The 19,215-nt window shown below is 54.0% G+C and overlaps 1 protein-coding gene across 1 annotated transcript in view; it reads right to left on the bottom strand.

Moving 5' to 3' along the window:
• Positions 1–418: 418 nt before the first annotated feature.
• Positions 419–19,215, bottom strand: part of SMAD6 (SMAD family member 6) — a 75,987-nt gene continuing 57,190 nt past the window's right edge. The window contains exon 4 of the mRNA XM_049613797.1: positions 419–1,425. Coding sequence (XP_049469754.1) covers positions 884–1,425 — 542 coding nt within the window. The 3' untranslated portion in view covers positions 419–883. The remainder of the gene's footprint in view (positions 1,426–19,215) is intronic.

The raw sequence follows: 19,215 nt of genomic DNA, 5'->3' as shown, positions 1-19,215 counted from the left end.
GCTTCACCCTGGGGCTCAGGTGGGTTTCCCAAGGTGGTAGGTGGGCCTCAGGCCCACTGTCTGTCTTTCTTCCTCAGGCCACTTCCCCACAGTGCTGAGAATCAGTGTCTTCTGGCTTGTGCATAGTTCAGAGATGGGAGGCATGGACCTGAGCCTCCTCCATCAGACTGGGAGAGTTTATCCAGGATGGACGGCCATGTACCCTCCCTTCCCCCCATCCTGTGGACACACCGAAGCCACGGGCAGGAGGGAACACCAGAACCTTCTCTGGCCTTAACAGTAAACATATGCCCCTCCTCCCTTGTCAATTTAGCCCCTCTACTCTTTATCTGGTAAAAGACTGAAATCAAGTTTCAGTGCGCTCGATGGGCCAGAAACCTACCGAAGCCCTGCATGTCCCTTGCTTTTAGAAAAAAAAAAATAAAAAAAAAAAAAAAAAAAAAAAAAAAAAACTATAATGTGAATACTTTATTATCAACGAGTGACTGGTATTAGCTTTTTGTCTGGGCATTAATATTTCAAAAACCATATGCCAAACCCAGGCTTCTCCACCTAGCTCTGCTGTATCATTTTCTTAAAAAATAAAATAAAATAAAATAATAAAGAAGAGGAGGAAGGAGGAAAGAAAGAAAATATATTTGTATTGAAAGAATTATAAGCCAAAGTGCGTCTTTCTTGTTTTGTCCATATACACACATTGCACCATACATAAATAATTACATTGTAAAAATGACTCCATAATTACAAGTATAATATATATTTCCATATAATATATAAAACTTTATATTAAATCTAGGTAGATGATATGGGGGGGGGGTCTCGTCCGTGGTCGGCTGTAGGGGGGGCGGGTTGTGTCTCTGGGCGGCGGGGCAGGCGGCCGCCGCTATCTGTGGTTGTTGAGGAGGACCTCCAGCCAGCAGGGGCAGGAGGTGATGAACTGCCGCGAGTAGCAGGGCCCCCAGCCCTTGGCGAAGCTGATGCGGACGCTGTTGGGGTCGTAGGGGCCGTCGGCGGCGTCGGGCTCGGGCCCCTGCTGGAGCAGGCCCGAGCGCTCGAAGTCGAACACCTTGATGGAGTAGCCGGGCGGCACCTTGCGCACCACGAGGGCGCGGCCGCCGGGCGCGTCGAGCGTGGGGGAGTTGACGAAGATGGGGTGCTCGCCGCGGTTGTAGGCCCACACGCCGTCGGGCTCCTTGCTGAGCAGGATGCCGAAGCCGATCTTGCTGCGCGTGCGCCGCACCGACTCGCTGCGCTGCTCCAGGTTGAGCTGGCCCAGGCAGAAGCCGCTGCCCTGAGGTAGGTCGTAGAAGATGCTCACGGCCTGGTCGTACACCGCGTAGAGGCGGCCCACACGCGTCCGGTGCTCCCAGTAGGCCACGCTACACCAGTGGCTGGGCTTAGTGGCATCCGGAGACATGCTGGCGTCTGCGGGGCAAGCACAGGGCAGGGGGAGCGTTAAGGAGGGGGGGGGGGGACGCAGCACTGCTGCCTGGAGGGGGGGGGGCGGGCGGGGGGGGGGGGGGGGGGTTGCAGCATTCAACAGACATGTGGGCACCGACCGCCTGCCAGCTTGTCCTCAAGAAACGTAACTCACAGCAGAACGGCCCCCTACAGGCGCAAAGGGGGAAAACAAAGGTTAGGAGCCTACGCAGAAGGCAAGGCGCCTACTGTGTGCTCGGTGCTAAGGCTACACAAACATGAACCACACTCGGCCCCTGCCCTGTAGACTTTTCCAAGCTCCAGCTGGCAGGAGACCGGACAGTCCTCCCACACCCAAAGGAAGGGCTGAACACGGAGCACCTACAATGTTCCAGGTGCTGCATTTCTGACCCTGTCTGACCCCACTGGGTCCTAATCAGTCTGTGACGAGACCACCTTCTCCTCATTTTACGGATGAGGATCCAAGACACCAGCTGTCTGCCCAAAGGCCACAGAGCTAGTGAGTGGCCCAGCCAGGATCTGAACCCGGCCAGTGTAAGCCTCAACCTGAAAAGAGTGGGGTTAAGTCGTCAGGGGACATTTCCCCATTTGAAGGGGACTCAGGCATAGCAAGGCACGATGGGGTAGGGGAGTGGGGCCCCAGAATCCCTTACAACCCCCAGAATGTTCCCAGCCTTGGTCTGGAGCATGATGCCTAGTCTCCCAGTCACTCCTATCCCCCACCCCTCGAGGTGGCTCTCTTGGCAGGAAGTGCAGATTTTCACCAGAACTGCAGCCCCTTCTGTGAGAAAGAGAAGCTGAGGTCTCTAAGTATTAAAGAAAATTGCCCCACAAGGGCTCCAGAGTTCGCCAGCTCTTGAAGGTGTGTGCTGCTCCTCTCTGGGCCTCAGTTTCCCCATGGACAGCAAAGGGGTGGCCTGGATGACTGGGATCCCTTTCCCCTGCAGCTTGAAGCATTTCTGCATGTCTGGATGAGCAATTTCCTGATACCAGACCTAAGACCACCCAGAGGCCAGGGCCCGTCTTGAAGGGCAGCCCCGTCTTTGCTGCTGTGTGTGGCCAGCTTCTCAGATTCCGAAGTCTTTTGACATCTGGTCTTTCCTTTGAGCTCAGAGCTCTGAGTAGCAGGTGGGCATCCATGACTGCCCCGTGATGTGACATGTTCCCACATACCCCTTGGATGGGGCTTATGCACAGAGGGGAGAAAGTTCTCCTGAGAATGTGACAGGAACGCAGCAAGGTGCTTTATGGCATGGCTCCTCCACGAGAAACTGATCAAAGTCCAACCAAAGCCGAGGAAGAAAACACTGCTAACAACTTCATTCAGGAGCCGGGGTGAGGTCAGCTCTGTCTGCCTTCAGCTCAGCCCCGCCTAGAAGCCCCAGAGCAGCAGGGTGACAGGGCCCCTCACAACCTCTTATGCGCTGGGAGGCCCGCCTAGCCACCTAGCAGGAAGCTGTCTACCCGAGAGGCCTCCTGCAGGCTGCCAACTCTGCTGAGGCCGTGAGCTGGGCAGAGCCCCAAAGGGCGTGCCCCTCACCCTCTGCCTGGTGTTAAGGTCCCAGACATGGGTCCCCAGGCCACTCCCTGAGAATGTATTGATTTGCCTCATAGTCTCCATCCAGGCCCTTCTTGGTTTTTGCAGGCTGATGGGAGGTGGGGTGGGGGGAGAAGAGACCCTGATCCTTGCCCTCAAGTGACTTACCCCTTGGCCAGCAGGTAGAGAAACAGCTCTAGCCTGTGGTGCCACAGGGCAGGCACTAGGTCAGTCCCAGCAGGTGGACAGTCAGGAACACTCCAAGCCACGGACCATCTCTCCGCCCATCCATCTGGCACAGGTCTGGGGAGTTCCCAAGAGCCAGGAAAGCAGTGCTGTCCCAGCCTGGCCACGAAACCCCAGCACCGGGCTTCTCACGACCAACGACAGCGCCTGGGGAGCACTGGACACAGAGGTGGGGGAGCAAAGGCTCTGTGCCTGGGGAGTGTTGGGTGACAGGACGAGCAACACACATCACCAAAGGCCTTTCATGAGCTAGGCGCCCTCTTCACAACAGCCTCGGTTCACTCCTGGTCCCACCCCATTTCACAGGTGAGGAAACTGAGGCCCAGAGAGGTGCCGTTAACTGGTCAAGGATACACACAAGTGAGTGCCAGAGCCAGCATCCGTGCCAGGCCACGCTCTGGGCAGACTCCCCACTGAAACCCATGCACTAAACAAGTCCCTTCCCTTTTCTAAGCCTTAGTTTCCCTGTTTGTAACCAGGCTGCTCTCATGGTCTGAGTCTTGGAGGTGTTTAGCTGGTGAGTCACTCCCCGGCCCACAAATGAAACACCTCACTGAGTGAGGGTTACTGCTTTCCCCCCACCTTTACAGATAAGGCTCAGAGGCCACCCAGTCATAAAGTGGCGGCTCTGCCCCAGGGTGTAGCCACTCCATTGTAAAAGGCAAGGGAGCAGTCAGAATGTGTGTGTGTGTACGTGTGTGTATGTCTGTGTGTGTGTGTATGTTGAGGGGGGGAGATGGAGAGTAATGGAACTGGGTGGGGGGAGCATTTCCTGCCCCCTTTCTCAGCTCCTCCCACCCCAGCTAAGCCAAATGCCCCTCATCATTTACCCCCACCTCATTAATACCCAGCCTTGCTCCAGCACTCCTCAGGGGGATAGGATCCTGTGCTTGGGGGATGAACCCCACAGAGCTGCCCTAGGCCCTGGCCTGCCCCAACCGTCTGGTTCAGGGACAGTGCCTGAGTCGGGCCTCACCTCCGGCAGTCTCTCTTGTTGTGCAGGCTGGGTAACACTTATCACACCTGGCCTCCTGGCCAAGTTTTCCAAGTTCCAGGAGATGGACTGTTGCCTCCAAGAAGCCCTCTCTGATCTCTCCCTCCCATGTACCTACAGTCTTCAATGCAGCCACTCCCTATGCCTGAGCAGGTGTCTGTGCTGTTGGTCAGGGCCCCTGGCTGGTCTAGACTTTCACGAGTCGATACATTGCTTAACAGAGGGATTGTGAATGTACGGGGTTCCTACTGTTTTATTTTGTCATGTGCAGACTTATTAAAAACCCCAAGACTAGGGTAGCTGGGTGGCTCAGTCAGCTAAGTGTCCGACTCTTGGTTTCGGCTCAGGTCATGACCTCACGATTTTGTGAGTTCGAGCCCCACATCAGGCTCTGTGCTGACACTGCGGTGTCCACTTGGGATTCTCTCTCTCCCTCTCTTTTTTGCCCCTCCCCTACTCGTGCTATGTCTCTCTCAAAATAAATAAATAAACTTACCCCAAGACCATCTACTATCACTAGCACAAAAAAAAGTATAATTTGATACTGATAAAATAGATAGGACCTAAATCAGAAATGTAAAAGTTAATATGATTAGAGTATAAGAAATTTTCTTATTTCTTTCATCATGGACCAATGAAAATGTAGTCCTAAGACTGGCTTCTGGGAGCCACTAATTGAACTGAATGTCCTTGTGCCCCAAAGATGGCACCCCGGGGGGTACAGGGTGACTCGCCCACACACACACACACAGCAGCAGGTAGCAGAACTGGGACCCAAATCTGAGACTCCAGAATTCTAATCTAATGCTTGTCCCATGAGCCAAAGGGTTTCAAAGTGAGACAGACCTAAGGCTCTTACCACTGACTGTGGCCATGGACAAGCTGCTGTGTCCAAGCCTCAGTCTCCCCACTTGTAAAATGGGCTTCTTCATAACCCATAAGTCCATCTTTGGACTTTTCTGGAAACTCCAGCAGCAGATCAATTGGGTGCAGAAAGAAGTAGCTGTCTGTTTATTGGCCCCAGCACTGGTGCTAACCCTTCAAAGGCCAGGGCTCCTTAGGGGTGCCAGGGGTCATGACCCCGGGTCACCACCACGGGAGGTTACGATAGGAGAGCAGATGGCAATGCCCCTCACAGAGTGTAGAGCACTGTACTGGTGCGAAGGTTTAGCTCCCAGCCTAGAACCCAAGGGTAAAGAGAGGTGCCTCATATGCAGAGGAATGACAAATGGAGCAAGGAATGACTAAATGTCTAGAACAAAGGCGAGTGCCGCTATGGCTCTGTGTACACACACACACACACACACACACACACACACACACACGGATTCGGGTCTAATGCAGCGGGACTGACACGAGCTGACGTGATCTCTGCCAGCAAGACGCCAGGCCCCCCAAACCTCTGCCCTTCCCACAGTGATGGGGCCCCACCCCACCGCCATGCTTCTCATCCTCCGTAGGGCTGCCACTCAGGGCGCAAGGGGACCGTCTTTTGCAGAAGATCTTTTTCTTCTCGTGGCTCCAAGGCTGTGGTCCCGCCATCAACCTAATTAGGAACCAGCTCCTTAATTGCAAATAAATACCAGGGAGTCAGACCCGAGTGAACAACATCAAAGATGACCGCGCTCTGACCGAAACTCCTGCTCGCTACCCCCTGCTCGGGGCCTGGCCTAGTTCCCAGCCAGACTCTGGGTCCCGGCTGGGAGGGCTCTCAGGGGAGGAGGAGAGGAGGGACGCGGTCTGGGTCTGGCGCTATGTCTGGGGCAGACCTGGCAGAGTGGCCCCAGGCTGTGGGGGGAGCGTGTCAGGGTCCAGGCTTCAGGCCTGTATCAGGCAGCTCATCTTCCTTCTCCTGGCCTCAGGCCTCCCATCTGAATGATGAGCTCGACGAAAATGGCTGCAATTTAGTGAATGTTCACAGCAATTCCACTTGCAGTCATCCAAACTTGGCAAATAGCTCAGTTGTCCATCAACAGGGGAATGGATGTCATGGACTGAGTATTTGTGAACCCCCAAATTCATGTATTGAAATCCTAACCCTCGGTGTGATGGTGTTTGAAGGCGGGGCCTTTGGGGGGCGATGTAGAGCCCTCATGAATAAATGGGATTAGTGCCCTTACAAGAGAGACCCAGGAGAGCTCCCTCACCCCTTTTGCCCTTCTGAGGACACAGCGAGAACACGTCCATCTGTGAACCAGGACTTGGGCCCTCAGTAGACTCCAAAACTACCAGTGCCTTGACCTTGGACTCCCCGGCCTCAGGACCCATAAAAAATACACGTGTGTGGTTCAAGCCACTCAGGCTGTGGGATTTGTTACAGCAGCCCAAACAGGCTAGGATAAGGCATACACAAAAGTAAGGTACACCCATACAATGGAACACGACTCACCAATCAAAAGGAACCAACTACTGAAACATACAACACCGTGGATGGATCTCAAGTGTATTGTGCTAAGTGAGAGAAGCCAGACACAGAAGATCTGCTGTTTGTTTCTATTTATATAACATTCTCGAGTAGACAACTAACCTCCGGTGATAGAAATCAGAACAGGGATTTACCTCCAGGACAGGGAAGGGGCACGGGGGAACATTCTGGGATGACGGAAATGTTTCATATCTCGATCGGTCCAACGGGAACTCGGCTGTACTCACTGTCAAAAGTCATCGCCTGTACACTGAAGAGTTGTGCATTTCGTGGTAGGTATGACGCCTTGAAAGAAAAGGCAGGGAGTGGCAATGCGCTGCTCAGCCAGCTCTCTGTGGCTGTCCTGGAGCGGCCTCAGCAGGGCTCTGTGGTGGCCCAGGGGACAGCCCCTGTGTTTCCAGACCGGGCAGGGGCGGCCCGGCCTCAGTGGTGCCTACATTCCTGCCACCAGAGGGTGGTGGCCGCCTGTGGTGGGCAGGAGGAGCCGGCCAGCCACAGGCCCTCTCCCCTGCGCAGGAGCCAGTCCCTCCAATGGTTGGCATTCCTTCTCCTTGGCCTCTCTGCCCCGTGAGTGTGCTGCGAGCCCAACGTGTAATTTTGTGGGGGTGCTGGGGCACCAGGAGCGCCGACTGCAGCCTGAGGGAGGCAGGGAGAGCTGCAATCCCAAGAAAAGCCTTTAGCTTCTTCGAATCAGCAGTATTCTGTCAAAACACAGGGCAGGAGCGTTCCTGTGTGCTCCCCCGTGGGCTGCGCGGTCCAAGAGCCTGAGCACACGCAGTGCAGCTTGTTTTCCTCGTGATCCCCCCCCTCCCTTTGGCCAAACTGCCTTGGACCTAGCCATCCTGTGAAGGGAACCAGAGATGTGCCCAGATTCAAGTCTCTGGTCCCTTAGACTCGAAGAGAGCTAGACGGGGAAGGCTCAGAGCATGTGCAGGCTGGGCCCCGAGTCCCTCGTGGTCTCCAGAGGCCTGGCTGGGCCGCCCATTCTCCTCCATGTTCAAAGCCACTGCTACTGCTTCACACCCGCGTGGGGCCACAGCAGCCTCGCTGCCTCTCCCGGGGCTGGACAGAAAGGACAGACGCAGCCACACCTCAAACGAGCGCAAAGCAAGGGCAGACAGACCCAGACCCCACTGAGAGCCGGGAAGGGAGACTCAGAGTCCCAGAGAGGTGAAGTGACTCGCCCAGGGTCACCCAGTAAGTTGGTGGCAGAGCCGGAGAAGAGCCCAGAGGCTGGTTTTTCCAATCCCCTTGTCACGGGCCACTCTGGGGCCTCCTGCCCTCCTGGAAAGCTCCTTTCTTCTGTCCCATGTCATGCCTGTGGCTTCAAGTTCCCATCCAACCGGCAGCTTTTTCATCCACGGCTCCCAGGCCTGGGAATAATTACGTGGCCCTGCATTTGGTTAACCTAACACCCCTTTAAAAGCCTTGTTTGCCCATTAGATAAGTAGTTTTTGTTATCAAACTTAAGGGGGGAAAAGGAGTTTCCACTTAACCTTCCTTTGTCATTTTAAGCTGCAGAAATGGCTTCAGGTTTTGCAGCGAATCCAGAGATGCGGCATTAATTAGAGGCTCTTTTTTTTTTTTTTTTCCTTTGTTAAGGGAGGGGGGAGACCCGTCCTTTATCCACTGGGCTCTGGCAGTAAAAGCAGAGAAGGAATGTGCACGGGGCCATGTTAATGGTCAACAGCTTAGAACGAGCCTCTCTGCTGAACTCTTTCCAAAAGCAGGGCCCAGCTGACAGGAGTTTCCTCTTATTCGCTCCCACTCGCCCCTCCCCACCCCCCACCTCAGCTCCAGCACCTTTGGCTCCTAGAGGAAGCCAGGCTTCCAAGAGGAAGTTCCTAATCGGTCATTACATCACGGGCGGTCTGGCCACCACTGCCGCCTGCACAGGGTCCACCTCAGGGGCCTTTCAGCTGCTGGTCTCTGGGGCTGAGGACCGCGCTTACCGCCACCTTCAGACAGCAGGCCAGCCAGCTGCTCTGCTGGGTTGTGGATTTTTACCCCCAAGACAGGGATGAGATGGGAGAGCCAGGGGGGAATGACAGCAGGGAGAGAGGGAGGCAACGAAACACACAGTCCAAAATTCATGATTTTGCAGGTGGAAAAACTGAGTCCCAAACAAGTAAAGTGACTGCCCAAGGTCACAGTGGAAATCAGCCATACAGCAAGGTCCCATCAGGTCTCCTGCACGGGGCTGCGTTAAGAATACAGGCTCAGGAGCACAGCTTCCTGCATGTGACTATCAGCTTTTGCCACTCATCAGCTGTGAAATCCTGGGCAAGTGACTTTACCTCCCTGGACCTCAGCTTCCTAAGCTGTAAAATGGGGATGCAATCATTGCTTACTTCATCAGGCTGTTGGGATTCGTTTCAAGAGCATCAAATAATGCCTGGTTCAAAATAAGCACTCCAGGGGTGCCTGGGTGGCTCAGTCGGTTAAGTGTCTGACTGCAGCTCAGGTCACGATCTCACGGTCCGTGAGTTCCAACCCCACATCGGGCCCTGTGCTGTCAGCTGGGAGCCTGGAGCCTGCTTCAGATTCTGTGTCTCCCTCGCTCTCTGCCCCTCCCCTACTCGCCCCTCTGTTTCTCTCTCTCTCAAAATAAACATTAAAAAAATAAAATAAAAGAAAATCAAAATAGTCCATAAATAAGAGCTATTATTATTTCTACTAATATTACCACCGTACAGTCTTATCCCCTCTATATCATTTATAGAAATTGTGTAATGGATTGAGTCGGCTATATAATTCATAAAGGTGTTCACATTAGGTAATAATATCTACAAAGATAAGATATGCCAAGGGAGTTAAGAATCAAGGGGAAACAGCGGTAGTTGTAGTAGTAATAGCAGTAATAAAATAAGCCAGACAATAATAGTAATAATTAATAATATACCAGCCAACATTTAATGACCAAGAGTCAGGCAGAATATGAAGCACTTTAAATGCACTATTTCCACATACTGTCGATCCTCAGTCATTCCCATTTTAAGATGAAGGAACCGAGGTCCAAAGGTCAGGTTAACGTGTCCACCACCCTGAGCTAGGAAGTGACAAAGCTGGGACTTGAGCTTCACGACTATCTAGGCTTAGAGACGGGGAGGAGGTCTGCAGGGTGATGGCACAGGCCCTGTGCTACAACAGCCCAGCCAGGTCCACTCCAAGCTGGCGCAAGAAGGCTTTATAAAGACTGGACGGTAAAAGGGGTCCTTGGATGTGGCAATGTGGGGGCCACCTCCCCACCACCTGCTGCCCACCTTACCATTACCAGGAGGGCAGTGGCGTTTTCAGAGAGCGCGCCTTATCACAGCTACTGATGGCCCCCCACGAAGTCCCGCAAACTCATACACTTGCTTGGTTTCCAAGGATAGTTTCTCCCATACCACCCCTCCAAAAGCCGGTGAGCATTTCTTCTTTTTTTTTTTTTTAACTCTTTTTAATGTTTATTTATTTTTGAGAGAGAAAGACAGAGTGTGAGTGGAGGAGGGGCAGAGAGAGAGGGAGACACAAAATCTGAAGCAGGCTCCAGGCTCTGAGCTGTCAGCACAGAGCCCGACACGGGGCTCGAACTCCAGAACGATGAGATCATGACCTAGGCTGAAGTCGGACACCTAACCTACTGAGCCACCCAGGCGTGCCCCCACCCCTCTGTGAGCATTTTTTACATGCTGCAGTAAGAAATGGTGGGTGATCTTGGGAAAGGGCTGCTAACCCTGGCTGGGACCCTGGAGGTGTGGGGAGGAGCCGGGCGCTCTGGGCCCTGCATCCATTCTGTCTTTAGAAACCCCCGAGTCCAGGAGGTAGAATCATCCCCTCCTGGGGGTGAACAGACCCCAAGGTGGAGGAGCCACACAGCACCGCAGCGTGGGAATCCTGTCTGGCTGGCCTGACAACACTCTCTGCTGGCCCTTCATGCTGCCTCGTCTGCTCCCTCTGCTCTTTGGGGTGGTTCTCGGAGCGCCCGCCCTGGATGGGTTGAGGAGGGATGGGGGGTGTAAGGACAGTCAGCGGCCATGGGCCGTAACCGGCCTTCTCTAGGGAGAGGCCTGCAGGGTCCTGCAGAAGGCGCCCTGACCCTGGTCTGCTCGGCCCCACATCTCCAGTGGAACAAAGTGGCGGCCTGGGTTGAGGTGGGTAAGGTTTCCACTCCTTTCATCTTGTGCGGTTTCCAAACAAGTCCTGCAAAGCGAACTCCGAGTGCCCCCCCCCCCCCGACAGAAAGCAAGCTCCCACCCGGGCCCTGATACCCACGCCTGCTCGGCGTCCCCTCCGGTCTCCCCAGGACCTATGGCCTCAGGGGAGACAGAGGAGGACACCCGGGGCCCCACTGCCAGCAGATCCATCTGGCCCTGCCGCCCCAACAAGACTGTTCCGGGCTCCCTGCACTCAGGGAACAGTGGCTTTTCTCCCTGGGCCTCAGTGCTCTTCTTACAAACACTCTGCGGGCAGCTCTAGGCTCTGAGAGGCACCCCAAGGCTGCCATCAGACTGGGGGACCAGGCTCTGCACCAGTGACACTGGTGTACCCGCCTGGACCAGCCTGGCCCTCCTACAGGAAACCCGACCGCTTAAACCAGAGATGAAGACCCCAAGGGAGCAGGGGGGGGCCCGAGTCCGGGTGGGAGAGTTCTGTGGACAAGTGTCCCGCACCGGGGCAGAGAGAGCGATAAGCGGCTTATAAAACCAGCCCACATTTTCGAGAGGGAACCAGTTTCTGCAACAAAAGCCTCTGAACTTTGCTCCCATTCCAAGTCCCCTTTTGTCTTATCACAAAGTCAGACTCGGAATACGTTTGTTTGTTTTCTTACCCAGAGACCTGCCAGGGTGGGAAAGCCTTGCTTTTCATGTTGCCCCTGGAAAGATTCTAAAAGAACACTATTTATGCAAGATAATAAAGCTGGGTACCTCGGTCCCCAGGAAAGAGGTGGCAGTTTTGAGAAGGGAAGGAGCCCCCAAATCCTCCCTGCCTGCAGGTAGCCACTGCTGATGGCCAAATCCCCAAATTCACACCCAAACCAGGCCCCTCACTGGCCTTCAGGGTTCTTGGTTGGCTGAGCCTGGGTTTTCATCTTAAGGTGCCAACATTCACTGACTCACTCCAACCTTGACTTCCCTTGACAGAGAACAAAATCGGCCAGTTGGAGGTGCGGATGGGGACAGCCTGGGCATGCGGCAGAGGGGCAGGGATGCTGGCTCGTGGCGGATGGCGGTGTGCTTTGGGGAAGCCCATCTCTAGGCACATTCCTGCCCTGCAGCCTCCAGAGCTGGGACAACTGGGGGCACCTCTACTTTTCTTTTATTTCCCAAATACAACTGGAGTTTTGCTGGCAAGCCTCCTGCCCCAGACTTCTACTTGGACCCAGTGTAAAGCCATGAAAGCAAAGTACCTCAAAACTGCCCTCAATCAGCCTGTCTCTGCTCTCAGGGGCAGGAACCCATCCTGGTACAGAAACGTCCCAAGGGATCATCAGGAGAGGCCCCCACAGCCTCACCCCCTTGAATCCCTGGACTCACCATCTCCTGCCATGGAGGTCTCTTAGCTCCCTGTCCCTAGAACACCCCACTCCATGTGTACTTTGTGCACCCTACTCTCGCCTGATCTGGCAGGCTCCCGACACCACAGGCCGTGGCAAGGTGAACTATTGCAAATCCAGGCAGCTCCATCCGGGTGTCTCCATCTCTCAGTGCCAGGACCTGAGAGCTACACGATTTGGGAACTCAATACCAAATGAAAATGCAGGATTCCTTGTTCAAAAAGTATTCAGAGTTTCGGTGGTGAAGGCAGAGCATTAAAGTGAGCAGAGGCCCCTTCTGAGCGCGGGTCCTGAGTGAGGCACAAGTCACACACCAACAAGGTGGCCCTGCTGGAGTGCTGGTTTCTCCTTGCAGAGTACCTCGCTCCAAGGGAGTTAGTGAAGGGCCTAACAACAGTGTCCTCCCCCCATCCCCACAGCTGGTCAGCCTCCTGCTCAACTGTCAAGACCCCGATGTCACCTCCTACGGAAAGCCTTCCTCAGTCCCGGGGTGTGACCACATTCTATCTGATGCTGTCAAGGGGGCATGTGTCTCCGCCCTGCGCACCTGCGTGCAGGCTTCCCTGAGACCCCTCTTTCCCTGGGACTTGGCACTGTGAACCTGACAGGGTGCTCTCAACAATGGGGTGCCTAATGGATTTAACATCCTAGAGCTGAGAGGGCAGTTGGGAAATCTATGGGTTCTCCCTGGGTTTGAAAAAGGTGAGCAGCAGAATCCTTCCCATCTAACAGGTGATAACACCGATGCTCCATGCTCAGAAGCCAGGACCCCAGGCAGGGAGGACGGGGCGTCGCTCCCACCTGCTGATCCTCATGATGCAGCCTGGCCAATGGAATCCCAGATGAGCTCACTAGGTGCAAGCTGTTTCAGCGGCTAAAAAAAAAAAAAAATCGCCTACAGTCATCTGTCTGGCAGCGGGGGTGGATTTAGCTTCTCTGGCTTGCTGAGTCTACCAGGGTGAAGGGAGCAGAGGGCATGGCTCTGTACGGAAGAGCCAAAGAACAGGGTGGGAGGCTGGTTTTCTTATTTGCAGAGCTCTCAAAAATAAGCCTCGTCTAACACCAGCCTGTTAATGTTTACCAACAAGACAGTTTGACCTTTGCAGGTCAAACACACCTGCCTCATTTGTTTAGGATAAACACCCCAAAATTAAAGCACCAGGGGCAGGGGCATTCGGCTCAGAAATAATCCTCCCATTAAATCCTTTTCTTTAAAATATCTTTTTGTAACACAAAGTGCATAATCCATGCCTCTTGAGTGAATGCAGAATCCAACTACTGGGTTTTCTTAAAGTGAGGGTTGCCTGAATCATTCTTGTATATTTCTAGAACAAACAGGAGTGCTTTGTAATAGGCAAAAGACTAATATTGACTGGAGAGATCATTAAGCCACAATTAAATACTAATATTTGCTGTAAAGAATGCAGTAACATGAGATTTAAATGTTCCCTGCAAAAACGTTGCAAAATGACCCACCGGCTTGGCAAAAGCTCACTCTTGCGACCAGGTCTCCTGTTTGTGGCTGGGCTACTGTGCAGCTTAAAGCAGTTGAAGTTTCTCGGTGTGTCCCTGCCCAAACTCCAAGCTGCCTGTAAAGGGCTGGCTTGTTTGATCTGGGGCAGGAGGTGCAGGGGAGGGAGCCAGTCAGTCTGTGCATCCCGTCAGGCTAGCAGGTGGACACAGTCCCACAAGACCTGGCCCCATGCTTCAACCCTAAGTCCAACAGTGGTTCCCGCAGCAGCAGGAGGCCAGGCTTGGTTCCCGCGGCCCCTACAGCCCAAGCCAAGAAGGTGGCTCTGTCCCCCCATCAGTGGTGATGGTGGGATGCTGTTTTTAACCATGGAGGGTTTTCCAATTCTCCAAGCCCATTCATTCGTAAGTGACCCCGTTTTAGGTTACGGATTCTGAAGCTCAGAGAGGTGGGGTGACTGTCCTGTGGTCCTCAAGGGTTAACAAGGACGCAGGATCAGGGCTTGTCCCTGTCTTCTGTCACTGCCTCCCACCAGGCACCTTGGGAAGGTGAGACATCACCTCAGTAACAGTTTTGTATTTCTTAACATAATTCCTCAGCCTGTGTCTGAATACACCCGGGCACATGCCGCAGGACTCCAGTCGGTAATGCATCAATAACATGAGAGTGATTCCACCTGGTCTCCCATGGCTAACTTTTCAGCTAAGAGAGGGGCACATGGCTTGTTTTCCAGGATCCAGTGCATAACCCTTGATTTCTTCTAGAAAAGACGAGAAGCCCAGGGAGACATCTGGGCTGGACCCCACTGATGGCGGTGCCCAAGTGCCTTCTAGAACTGCCTCCCCCTACGGAGGGCTGTTTGCAGCCATAGGGACCTGAGTGATAGTGGGAGAAAGGAGTGCCTTTCCTGAATCATGGGCAGGCACGAAGGGGGCTCTTGGGGAAGGAGCCTGAATAACTGTGTCTACTCTAGCAGCAGTCTACTCATGCCTGGCACGTGTGGGCCTAGCACACACCGGCAGAGCTTTGCTAAGCAACGACCCTGCTTACAGTTGCTGCCTGCACCTTTTGCCATCGCTGGGTTGTTCCTGAGGCCTCGTCTCCAGTCACCCCAGGGGGGGTCCAGCCGCTACTAAGCACCTACTGTCTAACATGCAGCATCTCATTTAACCCCGAGAACAATCCCAGGTGTAGTCTTACAGAGGAGCAAATGGAGGCTCAGGGAAGTTTAAGCCCCCTGCCTGGAGTCACACAGCCAATTGGTGTGAATCTGAACCCAGGGCAGCCAGACTCCACACCCACTGTTCCTTCCACTCCTCCTCAAAGAGTGTGTCCCAGTGGGCACTCGGCTTCTAGCCTAGACCCAGCTCCACTGGGCGGTCGGGGCAGTCCCCCTCCCTGCCATCTCCCATGGGTTGTGACTCGTACCTCCTCCACCGGGGCTGGCGCCGGCCACGCTGCACCCCCCCCCAACCTCCCCCCTTCCAGGGGGCACAAATGGCCCTGCAGGCCGCCAGCGTCTGCATTCCTGGAGCACATGCCCAAGTTGGGCCCACTAAGGAGGATCCCAAGTAATTCGGCCCATAAATCATGGCCATTGTGAATTTCCCTTTTAGCCACAGGCAAAGTCAAACTTTTCCTTCCCCCACTGCAGTTAACCACTCTTTGTTCACTGTATCTCTGCAGTGGCTGGGGGCCTCCGCCTGGCTGGGGGCCAGCCCTCAATTATTAATTAATCTGGGAGGCGCAGGTTGCATTCCTGGCCACCTAACCACTTCCTCCTCCGTCGGTAGGGGAGCTCGCAGGCCAGGCCCCTTTAGTTGTATCACGCGTCGCACAACATCCCAGCCCTATCTTGTGGCCGTAGCTGCAAGAACAGACGCTTAAAACCAGAGTTAAAAATAACAGCAGAAAACCCAAACACACAGAAGTCTCCTTTTCCAGCTCCATCCCCAGCTGGGTGCCACCATCACCATAATACCATGCCATCCCTCGGTTTCTCGTCTGTGCAATGGGGAGACGTTCCCCCGACACGCAAGGCTACTTACTGTCTGTGTGCGCATGTGCAGAAAGGGGTAACTGGTGAGCCCTCCCCTGAAAATTCTCACGAGCCAGAAAGGGAGACACCAAGACTTAGAGCTGAGAGGCCATCTGAGGCTGGGCTGGGCAGGGTGCTGCCTCTAATTCCATCTTGCTTTATCCTGACTGGATTAAGGCAAGTGACAGGCAGGAGACATAGAGCTCAGGTTTATTAGTCATTCAGGCGCCTGCAGAGATGGGGACGAAGAGGGTGGGCCCCTCTTTGGGTCAAGTCTTTGGGAGGTCTTTGCATGAGCAAACACCCCCAGAAATCTGAGGGTCAGCAGAACAAGGTGACCACCCTTGGTGTGAAGGTATAGCCCCCTGTGATAGTGGGATCCAGCCGGGAAATCAGAGTACAGGTCTCCTAAGATCAATGCTGCATCCTTGGACCAAGTAGGATCTTTTTTTTTTTTTTTTAAATGTTTATTTATTTGTTTTTGAGAGAAGAGAGAGAGAGAGAAAAGGAGAGAGAGAATCCCAAGCAGGCTCCTTGCTTAATGGATAGCACAGAGCCCGATGCAGGGCTCAAACTCACGAACTGTGAGATCATGACCTGAGCCAAAATCAAGAGTCAGACGCTTAACCGGCTGAGCCACCCAGGCGCCCCCAAGTAGGATCTTTAATTCCTAATTAGAAGTAATGCTGAAAGACTCATGCCAGTGCTGGCTGGCGGTGAGACCAGTGAAGGACAAAAATGGTAGAGGGAACACACTTCAGATAATAAAAAAGGATAAACACATATTTGTTGTTGCCGGAAACTGTCATCAAGCATCCCTTGGTCATTTTCCTCCTCTTCTCCTTCCTCCACTGGCCCCATCCACACCCCACAATCTGTCAACTTTACCCAGAGTGTCCACAGGCCAGTCAAGCTCTGGGGACAACACCAGCGGGTACAGCCTAGGAAGGACCTCTGGAATCTCATGCTTTATCTACTCCATAACTTGTCTGCTTTTGATCTGATAAGACAAATGATTTTTTTCCCCCGGAGTCTTCACATAGCGTTGACACTCTGGGGAGGAAGGGACACTTTTGGCTTCCCTTACCCTAAGCACTGAGGCTTTTGGATAAAGCATGCATGCTGCCAAGATAAATTATTGTGCACATACAATAAAGTACCATTAATTAGGACTCATAAATCCAGAGTTTGTAATAATTCCGAAAGCAGCTGGGTTGAAGTTAAAAAAAAAAAAAAAAAAGAGTTTTGATAAACAAATGCAAAATATAAATAAGGTTTCAGGAGAACTGTTTATCCTACTAGGACTATATAAACAACTAGCATACCAATTACAAATCGCTCTTATCTGTTCACTCAAGCACATCTCCAAATGACCTCCAATAGGAAACATTACCCGGTTAGCATCACAGTCTGTGGTATTTGAAAATCACAAAACTCGGTTTCTTAGACAGCAGCCTTTCCAATCACCCACCACCCAAACTGCCTGCATTGGTGAGGAGTCCCTGAGTTGTCACTGTTCCCTTTCTGTGTATTTGGAAAGAAGCCACTTGGACGGCTGAACCCCCACAGGACCCCAGGGTCCTCCAGCAGCCACCCAGGAGGCAATGTAGTCCTCGGCTCTGGCACGCCAAGTTGCCACCCAGTTATCTCCATACCCATCTTAAAGCAGCAGCGCTTCCTAGGGCGTTGGGCCAGGGGACCCAGCCAACTGGGGCATTTGCACGTGAGAGCAGGTGAGGAGGGGCCCCGCCCCATGTAGAAACCCCTCAGGCGTCAACTACAGTAGGTGAACCGAGGCCGGTCACGGCCTCCTGGGTGATTTACGAATAAGCCAAGCTCCATGTTTTCTCTCCCTGGGAGGCAGCTGCATTCTCAACTCCAGGGCATCAATACTGTTTTCTGGGGAGCAGGCAAGGTGAGGGGCCCGCAGATAAGCACAGGGAGCATGGGGTGGCAGGAAGAGGCCCCGGGCGAGGTTGGGGAGCCGTCAAGCTGAGAGGGTGTGTTGGTCCTGGCCCGCGAGGGCCAGACTGCAAGGCCCCAGAGAGGCGGGCAGTGGGCCAAGCTGGAAATACCGAGGGCTGCTCCAGCTCAAGCAGACGGCCCTGCCAAGTCGGGGAGGCGGCACTGACGGGGGAATGGCAGGTTCCGGCCGGGCGGGTCCCCAAGGCCACCGAGTCAGGAGCAACCGCCTGTGTCTCCGGGCACATGGGGGCTAGAGCCGTGCCAGGGAGACCCAGAGCCGCCAGTCTCCCTGGGGTGCCTCTGTCCTGACGCTACCCTGCGGCCCGCCAGCCTAAGGACCCCTGAGGAATGTGGAGCCCCTCCGAGTGGCACTGACCTTGGGCAGGGAGTCAGGCCCAGCCTCCAGGCCAGAACCAGCCTCCAGGCCAGAAGATTTTTCTTCTCTCCCCACCTTCTGTCTCCTAGCTCTGGAGGGGGGGCCCAGCCAAGCCCCTGAGACCACTGCCCATGTGGGGCCTGCTGCTACTGGCCTTGTAAGCATTTCAGACACCTCCTGGATCACCAAGACCCTGACAGCATCCACCGGGTGATGGAACCAGCCTCGGAGGGGCTCCCGAGGCTAGCGGGGGCCTCTCTGCTGTGTCCCGTGGGGCAGGGAAGCCAGGCATACTGGTGGATGCTTTTTCTCTGATGTTCCAACTCCTCCACACCTCCCTCCTGGGCTTCAGCAGTTGCTATCAGTTAAGACCAACGAAAACACTGAGGCAAGAGGCTTACACATGCATGCATCCTGCCACCAGAAGGACATTCTGCCACGGACGCCATGGGCTCTGTAACTGACCCACAGTTTGTTCAGAAGGATCTCCATGCATACATTTGGAATCTCAGCATGACTTGGTTCAACCCTTGCCTTCCTCTTGGCCTTTTACCGTCAAACCAGCAGGTGGACCCACTTACTTCCAAAGACTCACCAAGAACCACATCCCAGCAGGTCATTCCTGCCAGCCTGAGCATCTCTTACCTTCCCAACGCGCCCCCCCTCCCGACTGCTCCCACCCCGCCACCAGAGCTGCCCTGCCCAGGCCCCCCCCCCCAACATGTGGAGCTCCACCCTGCAACCCTGAAAGCAAATTCCCTGAGGGGAAAGAGTGGGTCGGATGTTTTCAGGAACCACTCATTGTGGCTTTGGGGTCCAGCCAACAGAAGTACCACGGAGATGCGAGAAGCGCCCTTGCTGAGGAGGCTGGGTTTCTCCCTGGCGCTCACTGAACGCCTACTGTGTGCGAGGGCGCAACAACACGGGCTCCCTGGAGGAACCGGTCCTTCTGGGGCGAGGCAAGTGCTGGAGGTCCAAGTGGGGAGCAAATGACGGAGATGTCAAAGGAAATCAGAGAGACTCTTGTTTTTGTAAACATCATTCCTTCTGGTCAGTTCCAAGTTATGTAGTGGGCTCTACACACATATTTTTTTCCCTCAAACCAAAATAGCCCTCCCTAAGACTTCCAGTCTGAGGGGAGTAAAAGAAACAGCACAAACATTCTTTGCAGCTGGCCTATAGGA

The sequence above is a fragment of the Panthera uncia genome, assembly GCF_023721935.1.
Source record: "Panthera uncia isolate 11264 chromosome B3 unlocalized genomic scaffold, Puncia_PCG_1.0 HiC_scaffold_1, whole genome shotgun sequence".
NCBI lineage: Eukaryota > Metazoa > Chordata > Mammalia > Carnivora > Felidae > Panthera > Panthera uncia.
The sequence above is the reverse complement of the archived record's forward strand: the minus strand, read 5'-3'. Positions and strand labels throughout refer to the sequence as shown.